At 44.6% G+C, this 17,650-nt stretch overlaps 1 protein-coding gene across 1 annotated transcript in view; it reads right to left on the bottom strand.

Annotated features, from left to right (window-relative positions):
- The window catches only part of CASQ2 (calsequestrin 2), a 40,793-nt gene continuing 23,143 nt past the window's right edge, over positions 1 to 17,650 (bottom strand). Inside the window, exons 6-11 of the mRNA XM_085326010.1 lie at positions 17,315 to 17,445; positions 13,557 to 13,602; positions 9,963 to 10,017; positions 8,642 to 8,742; positions 8,186 to 8,260; positions 1 to 4,152 (exon numbers count right to left, since the gene is read on the bottom strand). Of these exons, the coding sequence (XP_085182136.1) occupies positions 3,952 to 4,152; positions 8,186 to 8,260; positions 8,642 to 8,742; positions 9,963 to 10,017; positions 13,557 to 13,602; positions 17,315 to 17,445 (609 nt within the window). The 3' untranslated portion in view covers positions 1 to 3,951. The remainder of the gene's footprint in view (positions 4,153 to 8,185; positions 8,261 to 8,641; positions 8,743 to 9,962; positions 10,018 to 13,556; positions 13,603 to 17,314; positions 17,446 to 17,650) is intronic.

Below are 17,650 nucleotides of genomic sequence, written 5' to 3'. Positions count from 1 at the left end.
TTAAGATAAAAGACTTATTTATTAAGACCAGGAAAGCAGTAACAGACTTGCCTACAGAAACATTAAGTGCTCCCCACACATKCATACTTTTTAAAATAAAAAGTTATTTTGCTGGTTCCTCGTATAAATGTACTGACCTTTCACTCGTTGAATGAATTATAGGCAGGCTGACTTTGTTCTTCAGGGTGATCAGTGCCTTTCACTGCAGTTTGAAACTCTGGAGCCACTGCTGTCCCCCTTTGTGCCTGGTTTTGACAGAGGAACCCAGGAGGGCCCATGGCCTGGATCCTCCCAGCTCCTACCTTGGCCCCTGAGACCAACAGCAAAAGAGCCTTTTTTCTGGGAATAGGCAGGAGGGTGTCTCAGTCCATGTGAGCAACGTGTGATTCTGAACTTTGTATGTCCAACTAAGTCTGGACTCAGACTGTAAATGGAAAAGCACTGTGTCCCACCGGTAGCTCCCAAAGCGCTAGATACAGCAATGGTAAGACCGAAGATGCTAAGACTCATTAGTGCCTGTACAGAGCAACACAGTGGTTTTATCAGTCACAACTCTGGATCCAGTGGTCCAGACCCAACTCTGATATCTCACTGGTCACATATTGAGAGATTATAACATAAAAGAAGAGAATGAAAGAAGACTGAGCATTTTTAGTCTTATAAGTATAAAATTTTAGCTTAATAGCTAAAGATAAAAAGATCTCATCCATGGACGGAGAACTAGAGGAAACTGTAATAGGGAAATGAGGGAAGGGAGAAAGGGGTTCTCATTGAAGGGCTGCGCTGGCACCATGGAGGAGTGGCAGCCGTGTGATTAGCCCTTTCTCCTATAACTCAAGAGAAACTTTCTACAAATCACTGACATCAGCCCGTCAGTCGCAGCAGGAGCTTAGACTCAGTGAGCCTCTGTGAGTTGGCCTAAGCATTACTGCCTTGATTTTTTTCCCCCTCAGATCGCTGTCACTTCCTACATTGAAATATATTTGTGCTTGTGAAATGGCTGTGCACTTGCACAGAGCTGTTGTGCCAGTTACTGAGTCTGTCTGTTCTGCTTGTGAGTGAGGCTACCAAGTGATGTCTCTCGGAGCACTTGGAGAGTGGCATATCAGGAAAAGACAGGAATCCAGAGCACAAGGGAAGCTATGCAGAAAGTACCCAGGCATTTGAGATGTGCAGAGATCCCACTGGGAAAGGCAGTAGAGCTTTGTTCATTTATTCTTCGTGTTTATAGAAATTCATGAGACTTGGAAATGACTGATCTTGGCCTACAGGGCCTATGCAGAATGCTAAGGAAGTTACTTATGCAGGGTTAAATCTTGCAAGTTTTACTCCTGGGAATAGCCCCAAGGTAAAGTTAAACAAATATCCTTCTCAGGGGAATAACACAAGCAGTAATCATTACTTAACTCCAGCTGAGAGACTACTAAACTGCTAGTTTTGCCAGTTCTCACTCCTTAACCATTGTGCATAGATGAGGCCTTGAGTCTCCAGCTTGCTCTCCACACGGCACCCTGAGTCCTCCCTCTCTCCCAGAGCCAGAGGGCCTTCAGCAAGGAGGAAATGGCTGTAAAGAAAGAGCAAAAGGTCCTGTACACCCCTCCAACCAAGTGAGAGGGTTATGTGAAGGAAAGGAGAGGACTGCCAAGCTGAGAGCATGCTGCATCTTGAGCCTTCTGAAAATCTCCATGAGGTCCTCCAAGATGGAGGCCGAGCTGTTCATAATCCTAGTGCAAATACCCAGCCAGTGTCCCCAAACACACTTCATTCAAGTCTTCCACGCAGTGTTTATGCATCATAAAGAAGCAAGAAAGAGCAAATATATAAAAGATAATAGTTGACCTGGGGGCTTTGATGTCCTGATACAACCTGATCTTCTAAGAGCGTATGTCTGAAAAGTGCTGGTTAAACATTTGATATTCAAACTCCTCAAAGAGGAGCTACCATGGTCTATTGTCATATACCATATACCAGCCCTTTATGAACACAGTATTCATWTATGCACATACAGCTGCAGCGATATCTGCCTATGTTCATACCRGCACTTTCCACCAAAGGGTCATGACACAAGTAGAAGTATATCAGTACTTCAGCCTTTTTATACCAGTAGTCTTAAATTTATGCTTCAGTTATATATAGAGACAAATAGACTGGCCAATAGGCAGAAAAAAAGATCTATAAAACTTTGCTTTGCATTTCATCCAATAAAGGAAATATATGGTGTATGTAAACCTTGTTTCTCATCAGGCTGATTCACATTCATACAGTAAGCTTTGATATTCCTGTCCCTTGCACTATTAATTCCACTAACATCACTTGTTATCTCTGACGTAAGCCAGTGTAAGAAAGACTAAAACAATGTTCCTTGTCTGTAGAAAGAGAAGACAAATATATCCTGCCTATGCTAACAAGTCTGAACAACTGGAAAATGTATCTATAGATGTATTTATAGAGATAAAACTCTCTCCAAACTCTTCATTCATTGCACTATTGTCAAACTTAATAAGCTAAGACAATTGAAAGCTGCAGGCATAGGAACGCAAGGAGACCCAACACCGCTGAAGTGACTTGCGCGTGGATGGTGCTGCATTCACCAGGACTGAGTTGCTGATCCCTTGCATTATGAGTGACCCTTTTGACTGCAAACTAATGCCCTGAGCTCCTTTTCAGTTTGCAGTCAAAAGAGGCTTCTCACAGGCCACCATGGGACATCTGAGTCTCTAAGCAGGGACTAACTTTGCAGCTAAATACTTAAAAGCCAAACATCTTGAATCCTTTCTCTGCTCATTGTCCAGCTCACATTATCCAACATCTAATATGGTTGGATGGATATGTTGGTCATGGGAAAAGATGCAGTGTGAGATTTGGGTTAAAAGTCAGCTAAAGCTGCAAGGTCATGTGGAATAGGATGACTTCAGGAYAGGCCCCTGTGAATGTTTTCAGCAGCAGAGGTATGCACTCTTACATTTTCCTCTTCTACTATCTCATGCTCTCAGTGCACAACCTTTAATTTAGCTGGAGTTCACCTGAAAAAGGTAGGCCCAACTTAGATTTTGCAGATTGTTGGAACTGGGCTGGGATCTGGTCTGGTGCTTCTTGAAACTTTGGGGTTAAGAATCAACAGTTCACTTCAGCACAGTGATCTTCACCCTCAAGAATCTGGGCTTGGATCTGGATCTGCCTTTCCAGCAATTCAGGAACGTCCAAGCTGCAGTGTCCTATATCAGACTACACACTCTAACCCTATGTTTTGCCTGAGCTTTCAAGAAGACGTTGTGCCAGATAGGCTCTTTTTTTTTTTTTTTTGTTTTGCACTGCTTTGCCAGACAAGAATATCCTGTTTTATAGAATAGCTGAAAATTTAATTAGTCTCTGTAAAGCCTTTGTCCCTTCCCAAACCTTTTTGCTACTTACAACATGGTAATGAGTAGCTATGGACTCCCACAGCAGAACTTTCAGGAGGATTCAGTGGTCTTGGCAGGGTAGCTGCAAAGCGTATTTTGTTTGATAAAAAGAACTAAACTTTACAGTGACCTTCTCTATGAATGAGATTTGGTCTTTGGATGTAAGTAAGTGTTGGGCTGATGAGCATGGATAATATAAATTGGCTCAATGTGTTTCTCTGGCAGTGAGTGGGCAGGCACTTTTCCTCCCACCTTGGGGAGATTCGTGGGAGATTCCCTGCAAATTCTTACTGTCTGTATTAAGGAAGCATGATTTACAGTGGTGCTGGGTGCCTGCAGACGTCACCCACTGCAGGGGGCATCCTGGTCGCTCAAGCACCGCTGAGAATCAGGCTGTGGGGACTCCTAGCAAGGGCAAGGGAAGCAGGGCAGAGGGGGAAGGAGGAGCAGGGAGGTGCTTGCTGACACTCAAACACAGGTCTTCTGATGAAGTGACCTGCTGCAGTGGAGGCCTCTCAGCACCCACAAGTCAAACTGTACACAGTCAAAGCTAATCATCGTCATCATCGTCATCGTCGTCATCATCATCATCATCGTCGTCATTGTCATCATCATCATCGTTATCGTCATCATCATCGTCATCATCTTCAGTATTTATCTTCCCAGAAAGCACATCCTCTATCCAGTCTTCCAGCTCTTCAGCTGTGGGCAGGTCATCGTCATCTCTGATCTCCATCCAGACACTGTCAGCCTGGAAGGACAGGTGACAGAGGGGATTAGCCACGCTCAGAGACATGAGCCGTAGATCAGTTTTGCTGCTATTGTGAAGGGAAGGAATGGACCTTGGGTGGGATGTGTGGATGGTGGTGGCTAGCTTACCTCTCTGACACTGCCTGGGGACAGGATCAGCCAAAATATCTCACCACCGTTGCTGGGTTCACCACTTGCCTCTAAAGTGCTGGTGTTTCTGAGGAGGAGCAGTGGGATGGGTTTATGCATCTATGGGAGCGTGTGGTGCTGTTCATCCCTATGGCCTGTGTATACGTTGCATTTTCGTCATCCTGTTTGACCAGTTCTGCTGACCCCAAATCTATACATAAAGGTTATGCCACTTTCCCTCACATAGCCCCAGTACACAGCCTTTCCCTCTTCCACCTCATAGCCCTTCTTGGGTCTGTTCCTGTGGACCAGCTCACCCTGCCTCTTTGAATATCAACTTTGCCTCAGAATAATGCTGTGGACTCTCTATATGTGCAGGTAGTTTCTTCACTTGTAAACCTTTCCCCATGTCATTTTAACCATGCTTTGCCTGAAGACTGGCTACAAACCTCTGTACCCTGGTCTATGGGGCCTCTCTGTTCTTTCTCTCCAGCCATCTGCACAAGGCAATGAGGGAGGTATTAATTCAGGAGCAAGATGCTATCTAAAATACAGTTATTAGCCATGGACAGAAAGCATAGCATAGTCTCTCTTATCTGAGACCTGGAGATGAAGGTTTTCTCTCTCCTTTGCTACAAGTTCCTTGGGTAAACCTCTGGGGAAGACCCTTTCTTTTCACTGGTGCCTTTCTGTAAAACAGGATCAGCATCCTATTTCACAGAGGTGCTGTGAGGTTATCTTGGGCAGCATTTGATGTTGCAAAACTAAGTGCTATTCCTATATCAGAAGATAACTATGGGCTTTACTATGGGCTTTGACAAACTCATGACATATCTTTCCCTGTCTTTGGTGCCTAATTCTCTCTCATTTTCTTTCTTTTTTCTTTTTCTTTTTTTTTTTTTTTTTTTTTTTTTTTTTTTTTTTTTTTTGATGGTTTGCTAAAAAGCTAGGCCATATTTCTGCTCAAATGAAGAGCAGAAATTATGCTCTTATGTTTCCTCTTATGCCCCTTATGTTTCCTTTCTAAAACACCAAAACTACAGCAAAAACAGGCATAGAAGGGCATAAAGTTCTTACTTCATGCAAATGATCCTGTGTTGACTGCAGGACGGTTTGTGTGGCAAAAAATGACACTTTTGAATAAGGGGAAGAGGGCTAGGCTCATTGCACGTAGAAAAGATGCTATGTGAATAAAGCAGCAATATTTTGCAATGTATCATGGCACTAGTCCTGAGCCACTACAATGTGATGGGCCAGTGGGAGGCCTCTGGGAGCTCAGTGGTATTTGCATTGGCAGCTTTTTAGAGAAGCAATGGGGTCACAGAGGTTATGTCCACTGAAGCCAACAGGAGCGTTTATCTGTACACTGCTGTGTTAAGTCCCACTTTGTAACTGTCTACCTCAGCTGAATTCAGTGATGTAACACTGAAATAACAAAATGAGCTCAGTGTTTGTTTTAGATATCACCAGTCAACCTACAACTTTCTTAGATCTCTCTCTTGAGGAATAAAAAGCAGCCTAAGAGGAAAGACAGAAAAACTACAAACATTATAATCAACAGCCTGAAACTTTTATTATATCAAATCTAGATAATCCATAAGTTTTTACAGGTCKCTCAGTGGTTGTTGGATAGTATGGCCTATGTTCATGTATAATATCTCTTTGTGTATGATTTTCCTACTACCTTCATTTGACTTCCATGAATTTCTATTCATAGCTATTCAATGTAACTTTGACATGACTTTAAGCATGGCCAACTGCAGTAAATACAATGAAGAGAGATTACTAGCCATGGGCTAGTAATGACAGCAACAAGCTACAAGATTTGGGCTCTGTTTCTGGCTTGTCCATTCATCTCTTATACTATTTTAGGTGGTGCATGCTATCTTTTAGTCACTCTTAACAATTCTGTTAACAAATCTTAACCCACTCGGTCCCCAGTCTCTAGGTATCTATCCAATGGTTTGATGGATGCTGGTCTATTATGTATGAACACCAGCTACGTCCAGCCAGGTCTGTACCTACTCTGTAACTCCTGAGTGAACTGATGCTGTTCCCTTTCTTTGCACTCAAATGTGCCAAGCAGGATCCAGGGCCATCAATTTCTTAATAACACCATTACTTTGCCTTGCCTACCACATCTCACTTTTTATGGGCGCTATTGCTTCTGCTTTGTTGCCATCCTGCAGCGCTTGTCAAGTAATAGGAGGTACAATCTCTACTACTTGTCCAACATACAGGAATTTCACTCTCCCTCTGTATGGGAACAAGGATGTGGATTGCTCTGGGTCACAGAGCAGGGTCAGTGGCAGGGCCAGGACTAGCATCCAGCCCCTGCTCGTTGCCCCAACTCTGTCAAGTCCCTCCCTGCTCTCTCCTAATTGAATTATCTGTCTCTGTATCGATGAAATTTCACACATGAAGAAGTCAGCACCCCCAATACCAAATTAAGAATAATTCTGTGATGGAAACAATTCTAGTTCCAGAGACACTCTCCATTTCCAGATAGATTAATTTTAAGCCACAGTTTAAAGAATACAATATTTAATCATTAAAAATAAACTAAAGTGGTAAATAAGCCAGGCTGGAGCACATGTTACATGTGCTCTGATCAGCTTGGCAGTTACTGTCAGAAGGAGGAAAAATGGTTTTCTTTGCAGCAAAGCATAGCGGGATGTTGCTTGGTGGATGAACTGTACCTTCTGTGGTAATGTGGTAGCACAACTCAGAGCTGCCTGCCTGGGGGAAAATCCCAGATGCTGGGCAGGGGGCTGTGTTTTGGCTAGTGGTGGAGGCCAGAGCTGTGCTCTTGCCTGTGTTTGCATGGTGGGCTCCATGCAAGGGTGCGCAGGAACATCCCCATCCCCTCTTCCTGCTTCCTCCCTGTGGCCAAACACCATGTGGCACTGGCTTTGGTGTGGGCACAGGGAGGTGGGACCCCCCCCATCAAGTTAGTGCTGCTGAGGGGGTCAGAGCCTCTGATGATGCTGTTGGGTGATGTGAAGGGGAATTATGACTCAGGGCTGGCTGTAGGCTAGACTGTGTCTGCGAACCTTCCCAGCAGGGCCTACGAAGCACCGAGGAGCCTTGCACCTCCTTGCTGCCCTTGTCCAAGGTCTTCTGGTCCTCGAGCATGTTGGCAACCGACCTTTTATGTGGCAAGGAAGTAGCCTCAGTTTCAGGCTACAGGAGGTGCAGCTTGTGCAAGGGAAGTGGCAGCAGTGGTTCAATGGAATGAAAGCTTAGAAGATCCCCCAGCTACCCTCTTTGCCTCAGGACAATCCCTCACTTTTGAGTTTATGCTGTCTTCTTATTAAGGCTGTATATTTATTTATTTATTTATTTTAAATCTGTGCAGTTGCTCCTCGTCATCTGTTGGGACCATCTTTCACTCCTACACTCAAGCTGTGTCACTCTGCTTCTGCTGCAAAAACATCCTACTCCTCCTTGATTTTTCTTTCCCTAAATGCAACTCCCCCCCCTGCTACACACACACAAACACTTTCTCGCCTCAAACCCAACCAGGCTCCAGTTGAAGCAAACCCTTTCTGCGAGGCACAAAGGTGCACACCGAGTGAGGGTGTGGAAATGGGAGGCTTTKAAATGGAAACCAGGCAAAGTCCTGAAGTTCAGACCACAGGGGCCAATATTGTCCTAGGCAGAAGTGGTTTGTGTGTGACTCAGCAGCAAAAACATGCTCAGACTGAAACCTTGAAGCCTGCTGTTGGAGATGTTTGCACATGGGAATGGTGAGCTCTTGATACTTTCCCCTGAGGAAAAAGCATGGTATACTTACACAGTAAAAATCCTAGTGACCTCAGTGGACTTGCTTTCTATCTTACATCCCATCCTTTCTAGCACTCTAATCTTACAATCACTGGATTTTCTGGGCTTGTGCTACTCACATCTGTGACGTTCACCACCCCAATCTGTGGTCTGAACAGGTCGATCTTGAAAGTCTTCTCCCAGTAAGTGATCAGCTGCAGTAATGAAAAACAAAGCTCAGGCAAGGATCTTTGCAAAACCTCTTTATATTCATTTACCCCGCCAGATTGTAGTGAAGAGACTGTGTATTGATTAAATCTGCAGGAGAGAGTCAGACCTCAAACTCGGGCTGCCTCACACAGCAGAGAAAAATACCACACCCTTGCCAAGACAGCCAAGTAGGAGAGCATCCTCTTTCTCCAGTGCTAGTGTGAAAAATGTGGCTGAGAGGCAGACTCTGCATGAGTAGCCCTCAGTTTGATCCCCTGAGACCCAGCTTCCCTTCCTTTATATTCTGTGCACAGCCTGGGGCAATGCTGGTGCTCTCACACATCCACACACAAACCCAAGAAAGGAAACAAGACTCTGCCACTCACCAGTGGAAAGTCATCGGGGTCAATCCACACAATGCTCAGATCGGGATTATCCGTGTTGTCCCTGGCAACCTGCTTCAGAATTTCCAGGAACTCAAAGCCATCTGAAATGATATATGAACTGCTTCATCCCTCTCCTAAAAATATGTTGGCATTTGCACTCCTGGGATTTTCAAAATCCCTCACAGAACAGGAATTGTTTAATTCAATTCAATTCTTTTTCTTCTGATCATTATGCTTTTAATTTCTAGCACCCTCCAAGGATACTGAAATTAGTTACACATGGATTAAGTCTCATAATCCTTCTACAAAGTGGAACAATGTCACTATTTTCTTTCAGCAAGGCAGGAAAGGAGTCCCTGAGAGGCTGAAGCTTTTCCATGTCCTGGAGAGGATTTAGCAGCACCATTTCCCTTGCTTTTCAGGAATTGTTGTCCACAAGTTTTCTAAGTGCACACAAATCCAGCCCCAAGCACGTTCCCGGAGCCACACAGCRGAGTCAAGGAGCAAATCTTGGCACTCGGGTCCCTGCTTCTTCACTCTGTGCCATAAAACGTATAACTTGCCATGCAGAATAAACCAAAGGTCTGCACTGGACATTGTTTCAGCAAAAGCTGGGGCTGGTACGAAAAGCTGCTAAGGAAATGCAGGGCAGTGATGAATTACTCCCTGGTGCCAGGCTGGGTTGGAAAGGGCTTTTTATTTTTTTATTTTTTTTTCCAGCTGACCATCAATTTAAACCCCAAGCTGATGATTCTGCCCATGCATTTGACTCCTGAGCAATGCAACTGSAAGCGCAAATGCTCCTGAGCAGCCTCACTCCCTGTCCTGGCAGGCACTGGCTTCCCTTTCTATGCCAGGGCATAGGGTTCCTGGCAGGAGACAGGGCTGCCTGACTGGTCCAACAGGTTCCCAGCTGCTGGACTGGATTTGCTCTGGAAAGGGCATGTTAGGAGTGCTGAACAGAAAGGCAATAGGCAGCCTTCCATCTCAAAAGGCTTCCCCATGGCTGGGCTACCAGCAGAACAGCCTTCACATGGGAAAGACACAGTCCCTGGAAGGAGGAGTCAGGGCAGAGTCAGCAGTGGAGGATGAGATACCTGTGGGAGCACGAGGGATGTATTCATGAGGGAGGTAACTCACACATGGAGGAGCAAAGCAGGGAGAACATCATGTGAGCAGGGTCAAGAAGGGGAAATCTGGGGGGCTGCAAAAAGGACTTGTATGCAAGGTTCCCACTGAACAGCCACAATGCAAATAAAGCCCATCAGACTGTGCTTCCCTTGAGTGACAGGGTCATGCAAGGAGGAAAATGGCCTCTTACCTGGATCATCTTCTTCAGCAAAGGCCACAATGTGGATTCCTTCCATGTCATCCTCCTGGAAGCAATAACATGATTACTGACAGGCCAGGAGAGAGAGGATAGGGGCCCAGCTGCTACTGGAGACCAGCAGAAGTGGGATACCTTCAGAAGAACTGTTTAGTYATAAAGGGAAGCTTGACTGGAGCCCCACTGAAACACCGAGAAAGATTGCTGAGGTAGGACTGAGCTTTAGAGGCAGCAGGTGCTGAACAGGGTGGTTTGGGTGGCATTGTTGAGTCCTGCAGCTCAAAACAAGTGGACACTGCAGCTGTGAAGGAGACAGAGCCTCTCATGGTGTGGTTGGGCAAAAGCTTGCTTCTGAAAGAGGCCACAAGACCTCCAGTTTGGGACTGGCTCACATGGCTCACCACCATGGCTTGAGGCCATATATCCCCAGTTAACAGATGCTAGGAGCCAGTTCATAGGGAGACAAATATCTTCTACTTTGTTCAGACCCCAAACACATTCCTTTAAGGTCAGTAAATGGGGTTTGCTCACCATACCAGAGGAGAGCTGGCTTACTTGAGCATCTTTGGAATGTGAAAGGTCTGGTCCAGGCAGGGGTCTCTGTGAGCAGTGAGGGGAATCGACTGGGAGAGGATGTCTCTGTGCAAATGCCATGGGGCTCAAGTGAGTGCAGGGAAGAGACAACAGCCTGGTGGCTCAGAGGAGCTGGACTGCTTTTCTCCATGAGCCACATGATTGTGGGCTGGGGTAATGATATTGGCAAAGGCCAATGGATCTGCCAGATGGGTTATCATCTGCCTGCTACGAATGTCATCACAGAATTATCCCACGGAACAGCTTCACATCCCACATCCGCTGCTGGTCCCTGTTTCCATTTCAATTGGTTTTAACGTGAGAAAAAAATCCCATCTAAATGCTAATTTCTTTTCCCTTTTGAGCCCAGAGGTAACAAAGCCACCATCAAAAACTGAAAGGAAAAAAACCCTAAAGATTAAGTGGAAAACATTATCTTTAGAAACAACAGTGGATGTGGGGCCTTCACTGGTGTCTTTGGGAATACATTTTCACAGGGACATTATAGGCAAATTTACTCCAGGATTTAGATCACTTATAGCTGGCAAAATCTATAGTTTTGCTTTTTCTCCATATTTGCCTGCAGCACTGTCAGACAGGAAAATACAAAACTGGGGCTAGATTCAGACCTCCAGTGCAGCAGTTTAAAGGCAGTGATGTCACCGGCAATATTCTCCATCTGCAGTGGGATTAGAATCAAACCTGCTGTCGGTTGTATGTAAGAATCTCCTGATCTTAATAGGACGATCCTTGTATTCTCAGAGTATTTGTTAAGCAAACACTCCATCATTCACAATTCATACTTTTCCTGAGGTTATTTTAGAATATATTCCGTATGAAATCAAAACCATTATGTGTATGAATTCTGGGTCCCACTGAAGCCCATGAAAAAAAAATTCAAGGACTTCAATGGATCTTGGAAGCCATCTTCTACATCGAAAATATATTTCAAAATAAAATGAGAAAGCTATTGTGCCCAAGAAACTCTTAACTCCTGATTCAGTTGTATTAAAGATTCCCAAGGTTTTGGGGGCCTCTGAGGCCCACAGCATCTCAGGTTATGCAACGAGGCAACTGAATGCTATTAAAAATCTTGTACTGAGCTTTCTGGAGGAATAACTGCATCATCTTTAATGTCCTTAAAGCACCTGTTCAGTTTGTTTTTCAGCATTCTGCTGGCACTTGAAGAAGTTCTCTGACCTGCTGTTAACATTGTACTCATTTGCACTGAAGGAATTATTTGTAATACATGATTTTTCTTTAATTTTCACCTTTCCACTCTTTCCCTGCACTTGCAGACCAGGAGAACCTCTCATGATCTGTTCCAAATTGCTGATTAATTCTACAGAATCTCCAGCGTGTGGGTTGCTCACACTGTGAGAAGTGCAATCAATGCACCATTTGCTCCATAGTGCATATAATTAATGGAATTGCCTGCCCTTGTTTGGATTTTGAATTGTACAATTGCTCCCGTACAGTTTCGATTAATCATCTGTTCAGTACAAGAACAATTACTCCCCCAGCACACAGGCTGCTGAAGTCACCCTACCACCAACTTGGATATTTCTGAGAAAATCCTTCCCAAAGATGCTGAACATAGTCACATAGTGGTTGCCAGACAGACTTAACAACAGATACATTTGGACCAGCTAGGGTAGTTACTTAATTGAGAATAGCTTCTCCTTTTCCATYGTTTGGAATAGCCAGTTCTTGGGAATCACAGAATCACAGAATGGTTGAGGTTGGAAGAGACCTCTGGAGATCATCTAGTCCAACYTCCCTGCTCAAGCAGGGTCACCTAGAGAATGTTAGACAGGGTTGCATCCAGGTGGGCCTTGAATAGCTCCAGAGAAGGAGACTCCACAACCCCTCTGGGCAASCTGTGCCAGGGCTCTGTCACTCTCACAGTGAAGAATTTCCCCCTCACATTCAGGTAGAACTTCCTGTGCTTCAATTTCTGCCCATTGCCTCTTGTCCTGTCACAYGCGACAACTGAAAAGAGTTTGCCCCTGTCCCCTTGACACCCTCCCTTCAGGTACTTATACACATTGATAAGATCCCCCCTCAGTCTTCTCTTCTCCAGGCCCTGCTCTTGCAGCTGTTCCTCACAGGGCAGATGCTCCAGCCGTCTAATCATCTTTGTAGCCTTTCACGGGAGTCTCTGCAGTAGCTCCATGTCTCTCTTGTACTGGGGAGCCCAGAACTGGACGCAGTACYGATGTGTGGTACTGCATTGGTGAGATGAGGCCTCACCAGGGCTGAGCAGAGGGGCGTGATCACCTCCCTTGACCTGCTGGCAACTCTTCCTAATGCACCCCAGGATACCATTGGCCTTCCTGTCCACATGGGCACATTGCTGGCTCATGGTCAACTTGTCATCCACCAGCACTCCCAGGTCCTTCTCTGCAGAGCTGCCTTCCAGCAGGTCAGCCCCCAACCTGTACTGGTGCATGGGGTTATTCCTCCCTAGTTGCAGGACCCTACACTWGCCCTTGTTGAACTTCCTGGGGTTCCTCTCTGCCCAGCTCTTCAGGTTGTCCAGATCTTTCTGAATGGCCACACAGCCCTCAGGTGTATCAGCCACTCCTCCCAGTTTTGGAATTAGCACTGTTTATAGTGCTGGCAAATTACTTTTCTAACCTAATTCTTCCCTCTCCATTTCTGCCCACAGYTGGAAGTGAAATATGACTGCTGGGGTCACCTGGCATACTTTGCTAACCTTCAGTTCTCTCTGAGGAGCACCTAGGGTCCCACTTAGCTGTCCGTTCTTGCTCAGCAAAGCATTTAAGCATATAGTTTGAATTCAGATGATGGACATCATAACCAAGGCTTTCCCTTCTTCCTAAAGCTGCCAGCGTGTCTATAATACTGCAGAGGCTTTGTGAGGAAGAAAAGTTGGTGTTTCTGCCTAGTCAGGTGTTGGAGCTTTTATGAGGCAGTTTAGTAGCCAGAAAGGATTTGTGTCTTGTTATAAGCTTGCAAAAGACAAAAGGCTTCCCACCCTCATGTGCTTACCCAGGTCTCAAACATGTCTTCTGGGCGCAGCTTCCGCAAGGTGGCCCTAGAAAGAAGAAAGGACACATTTTGAGGATGTGGACAGGAATCCGCTGTGACAGGAAAAGGTCACTGTGGCACATTTGATTAGTGACTGGCGTCAGGTCCATAAGCCAGCACATTTTGAATACAAGCTTAGGGGCACACTAGATCAAAATAGTCTTTCATTTACAGTGATAAAACTCTGCCCTTGCCCCCACTAGAGCCATTGCAGCTGTTATTTGTGCCTCAGAAGATGAGATGGCCCTCTGTGCTAGAATATTTGGTGAATTATCCCCACAATTTGCAGTTTGTTCCACCATGTGGAGAGGAGAGCATGAGATGGCCCATTCAGGCTGTGAGCAAGTAAAGTTTTGTATTKTAGTCCCTGGGCTATTCATGCTCTTGCTCGCCTGCTGGGCTTTGTTCTCTTTTCCTAGTTTTATCCCAGYATAATTCCACCTTAAAAAGCCTTCAAAATTCTGCTGAAACAAAGAAGGCAGAATAACCTCTGGCAGGAAAATTTAAATCATAAGGTTAGACAAAGCAAATTTTGGGGATCATTCACAAAAGGTAAAAGAAAAAAAAAGAAAGAAAGAAAGAAAAAAAAAAGAGTAGTAAATGTTTTCAACCACATCAGAAGCAGGAAGCCTGTCAGAGTCTGTCAGGCTGAGAGGTGTCTCAGGTGTTAAAGGAGCACCTAAGGAACAGAAGACCATAGCAGAAAAGAAAAAGTAATTCTTTGCATCTCTGCTTGCTGTAACACAAGGTGCCTGGGGAGGTTCCCCCACCAGAGCAGTTCTTCATAGCAGACAGGTCTAGAGAATTGTTGCAAAGAAAGACAAGTATCAGTAGATGAGGTTTCAGAACAAATTGGTAAAATGAACWGTAGTGAATTGCCAAGACCAGATGGCATTAACCCACGGGTTCCAACAGAAATCAAATATGAAACTGATGCTGTGATAAGGTGGTAATCTGTCGGCTCAGTATGCCTTGCTACCAGAAGGGCAGAYACAAGGAATGCCGATCGCATTTTCAAAGGTTCCAAAAGGATGCGAGGAATCACAGACCAGGAAGGGTGACTTTCATGTGGGCAAACTGGTAGAAACTATCAGCAAGAAYAGAATTAGTACAGATTTGAAGAAACATAAGAGGATAAAAGACTACGTGACCTTTTAGAGGAATGTCATGCTTCACAGATCCACCTAAGTTTTTGGAGCAAGTCAACCAGTGAATAAAGGTATTCTGGTCAACACAGTTTACTGCATTTAAAGAAGCATTTGACAAAATCACTCACTAAAGGCTATTGAAGAAACTAAGTCGCAATGACATAAGAGGAGAGGCCCTCCTGTGGATTAATGACATTAGAAGATAGTAAACGAAAGATAGAAAAGAAAGGGCAGTTTTCACTGTGGAGAGTATTAACTAGTAAAAATTCATAGCATATGCTTCGGCATGATCATACGCACAACATATTCTTACATAGCCTGAAAAAGGTGGTGAATAGTAAGATGAAAAATTTGCTGATTGTACGCAATTATTCAGATGGTCAGCAGCRTCTTAAGAGTTGCAGAGGGATCTCCTCTGACTTGAGTATCTGCATGATAGATAAACAAATAGAAAGTAATGCACATGGAAAAGACAACAACCTTGCTTATACATGTGCAACAGTGAGTTCTGAATTATTCTAATTTATATATCTGTAAATTTATAGTTATCACCACTCAGGAAGGAGGTCCAGGTGTCACTATGGGTACTTTTAGGGAAACATCAGTTCAGAAGTTAAAAAGAATGCTAGAAATTGTTGGGAAATGACTAACGATTAGAACACAGCATATCCTTACGGCAATGGACTACTCCACTATGCACTCCATACTGCATACCTCTGYGGTTCTGATTATCCCATGTCAGAACCGATAATGAGACAGGGTGGAGGGTGAGGCGGTAAAGCCTGCCTGAGCAGTATAGTGGGGAGCCCTTTCAAAGGAGCTTCTTAAGGTGTGCAAAAGCAATTGGGTACTTCTGAATATGGGGAGCTTCCTTCAGTGATGTGATGGGGTAGGTCTGCTGTGTGAGGGAAAGGAGGCAAGTGGCCCTTATAGATCATCTTGCAGTGGAGAAATTCCTTCCAAATTGTCTAAAGGGAAATAGCAGGCAGCARCTGCTGAAGTTACTTCTTTTTCTCTTTTTCTACATGCCTGATCATCTCTGTATCTGACTAATTGCACTCCCAAACTTTGGCTTAAGGTGTTTTACCAGCAGCAAGCTAAGAAGCAGCAATATTAATTGCTGGGAACATATTGCTGTGACCCAAAGTTTTATCCTCCTCTCATGACAGCACCTTGGCAGGTTTGGGATTTCACACATCTGATTTCATGAGACTCCTTTTAATTTCCTTCTGCCTTGGCTGTTACAAAATAAAAGACACATTTCTCCAATCTTATCAAGTGCAAGATAGCATCTTGAAATATATGAGACACAAGGGGTTTCTACTGCAACTTTGTGCTGAAGGAGMGCTTGCCTTATTAGGCTAGCATTTATCTGACTRTGTGTAATCAGCCTCCTGATGCTGMTGTTTGACARAAAGAATTCATGGAAAAAATAGGAAAAGCTGTGATCAGGAAGTGTAGGAGGTCACCAAAGTGACCTGAGTATATGGGACATAGAAGACCCCTTCATATTTTAGAAAAAGTAGAGATCTGTTTCCAAGTCTGTCTTCTGAATCTGTATGTGACCAATCTCCTGTCTCTRTGCCTAGCAATATGTTTAACCCTGTGTGTATGAGCAGAAATCTCCAGCTCAGTCCTATTTCTGATCCCCTAGCAGTATCCGTAGCCTTATTTTTGTTGAACTCTTTTCTTCTCCCTTGAATGTCTTTCAAGAGACACAGTTACAGAAGCAGCAGATACCTGGTGTGACTATCCTGCATTGTATTTTTGAGAATGTAAAAATTTTTAAGGAYATAAAATATAGGCATTTGTGCCTATATATTTAAGTCTGTGCATTGACACAGGATCAGGCTTTCCAATCACTTCCAGATTCCTGGGCTCCTCCAGTAGCCAAGTCCCTAAACAATTATGTCACACATCTGATTGCAAAAAGCRTGGAACATCCACAGCTCCCACTGACTTGATCAAAAACTGTAGGTCCTCAGCRCTTTTCCAGATGAGGCCGAACACAGCTGTAACTGAAGGGGCTTACTTTGTGCACACACTCTGAGCAGAAATGTAGTGCTGTTGCTCTTAGTCCATTATGGTTCCTCTGACCTTAGTCTGAGCTCAGAGACTGTGCATAGACCTGTCTGACATTAGGAGAGGAGTAGAGCCATTAGTAAAGCTGTTTTGGAGAAGGACAGGGGTAGACAGAATTTGGTGTTCACTCYGTAGTCCAGGAGAAAATAATTTTCTGTACAATCCTAAATAAAAAGTATGGATAAGCAGGACAGGCTTACCACTCTTCACYGCCTGAAAGCTTCTCTTCTAGTTAAGAGAGATCTACCCCAGGAGGAAGCTGTGCTGTCACAGCTCCATGTGCTKATTGGCTCTGATTGTGGTACAGCTGCTTGTGTCTCAGGGATTAGGAAAAGACTCACCAAAATCTCAAACCYGGATCAGCAAACAGCCAAGAAGTGGTAGTCATCTTCACTTTTACTGAGATGGGCTCAGTAGAGGGGGCAAGCCTATGATGACAGACACCTTTGCCTACTTCCCATGGCCAGGAACATCCTGCACTCTACGTACCTTTTGTGCTCCTTCACAAATTCAACCAATTCCTCCTCTGTGTAAGGCTTATCGGGGATGTGAACAGGTTCATCCATAAATGGTTCATAGAAATCCACTTCATTCATCTTCAGACCTAGTTTCTTGGCAACCTGTTGCAGTGGCAGAAGGTCACGCGTAAATAAGTCTGACGTACTTCTTTGCCTATCTAGGGTCTCTCCTGGTAGCAGAACAGAGGTTCATAGAATCATAGAATCAGTAAGGTTGAGGTTGGAAGAGACCTCTGGAGATCATCTAGTCCAACCTCCCTGCTCAAGCAGGGTCACCTAGAGAATGTTAGACAGGGTTGCATCCAGG

Source organism: Rhea americana, unplaced genomic scaffold (assembly GCF_003343005.1).
Source record: "Rhea americana isolate MKP2758 unplaced genomic scaffold, rheAme1 scaffold_126, whole genome shotgun sequence".
Classification (NCBI taxonomy): Eukaryota; Metazoa; Chordata; class Aves; order Rheiformes; family Rheidae; genus Rhea; species Rhea americana.
This window is presented reverse-complemented; position numbering and strand designations above follow the sequence as displayed.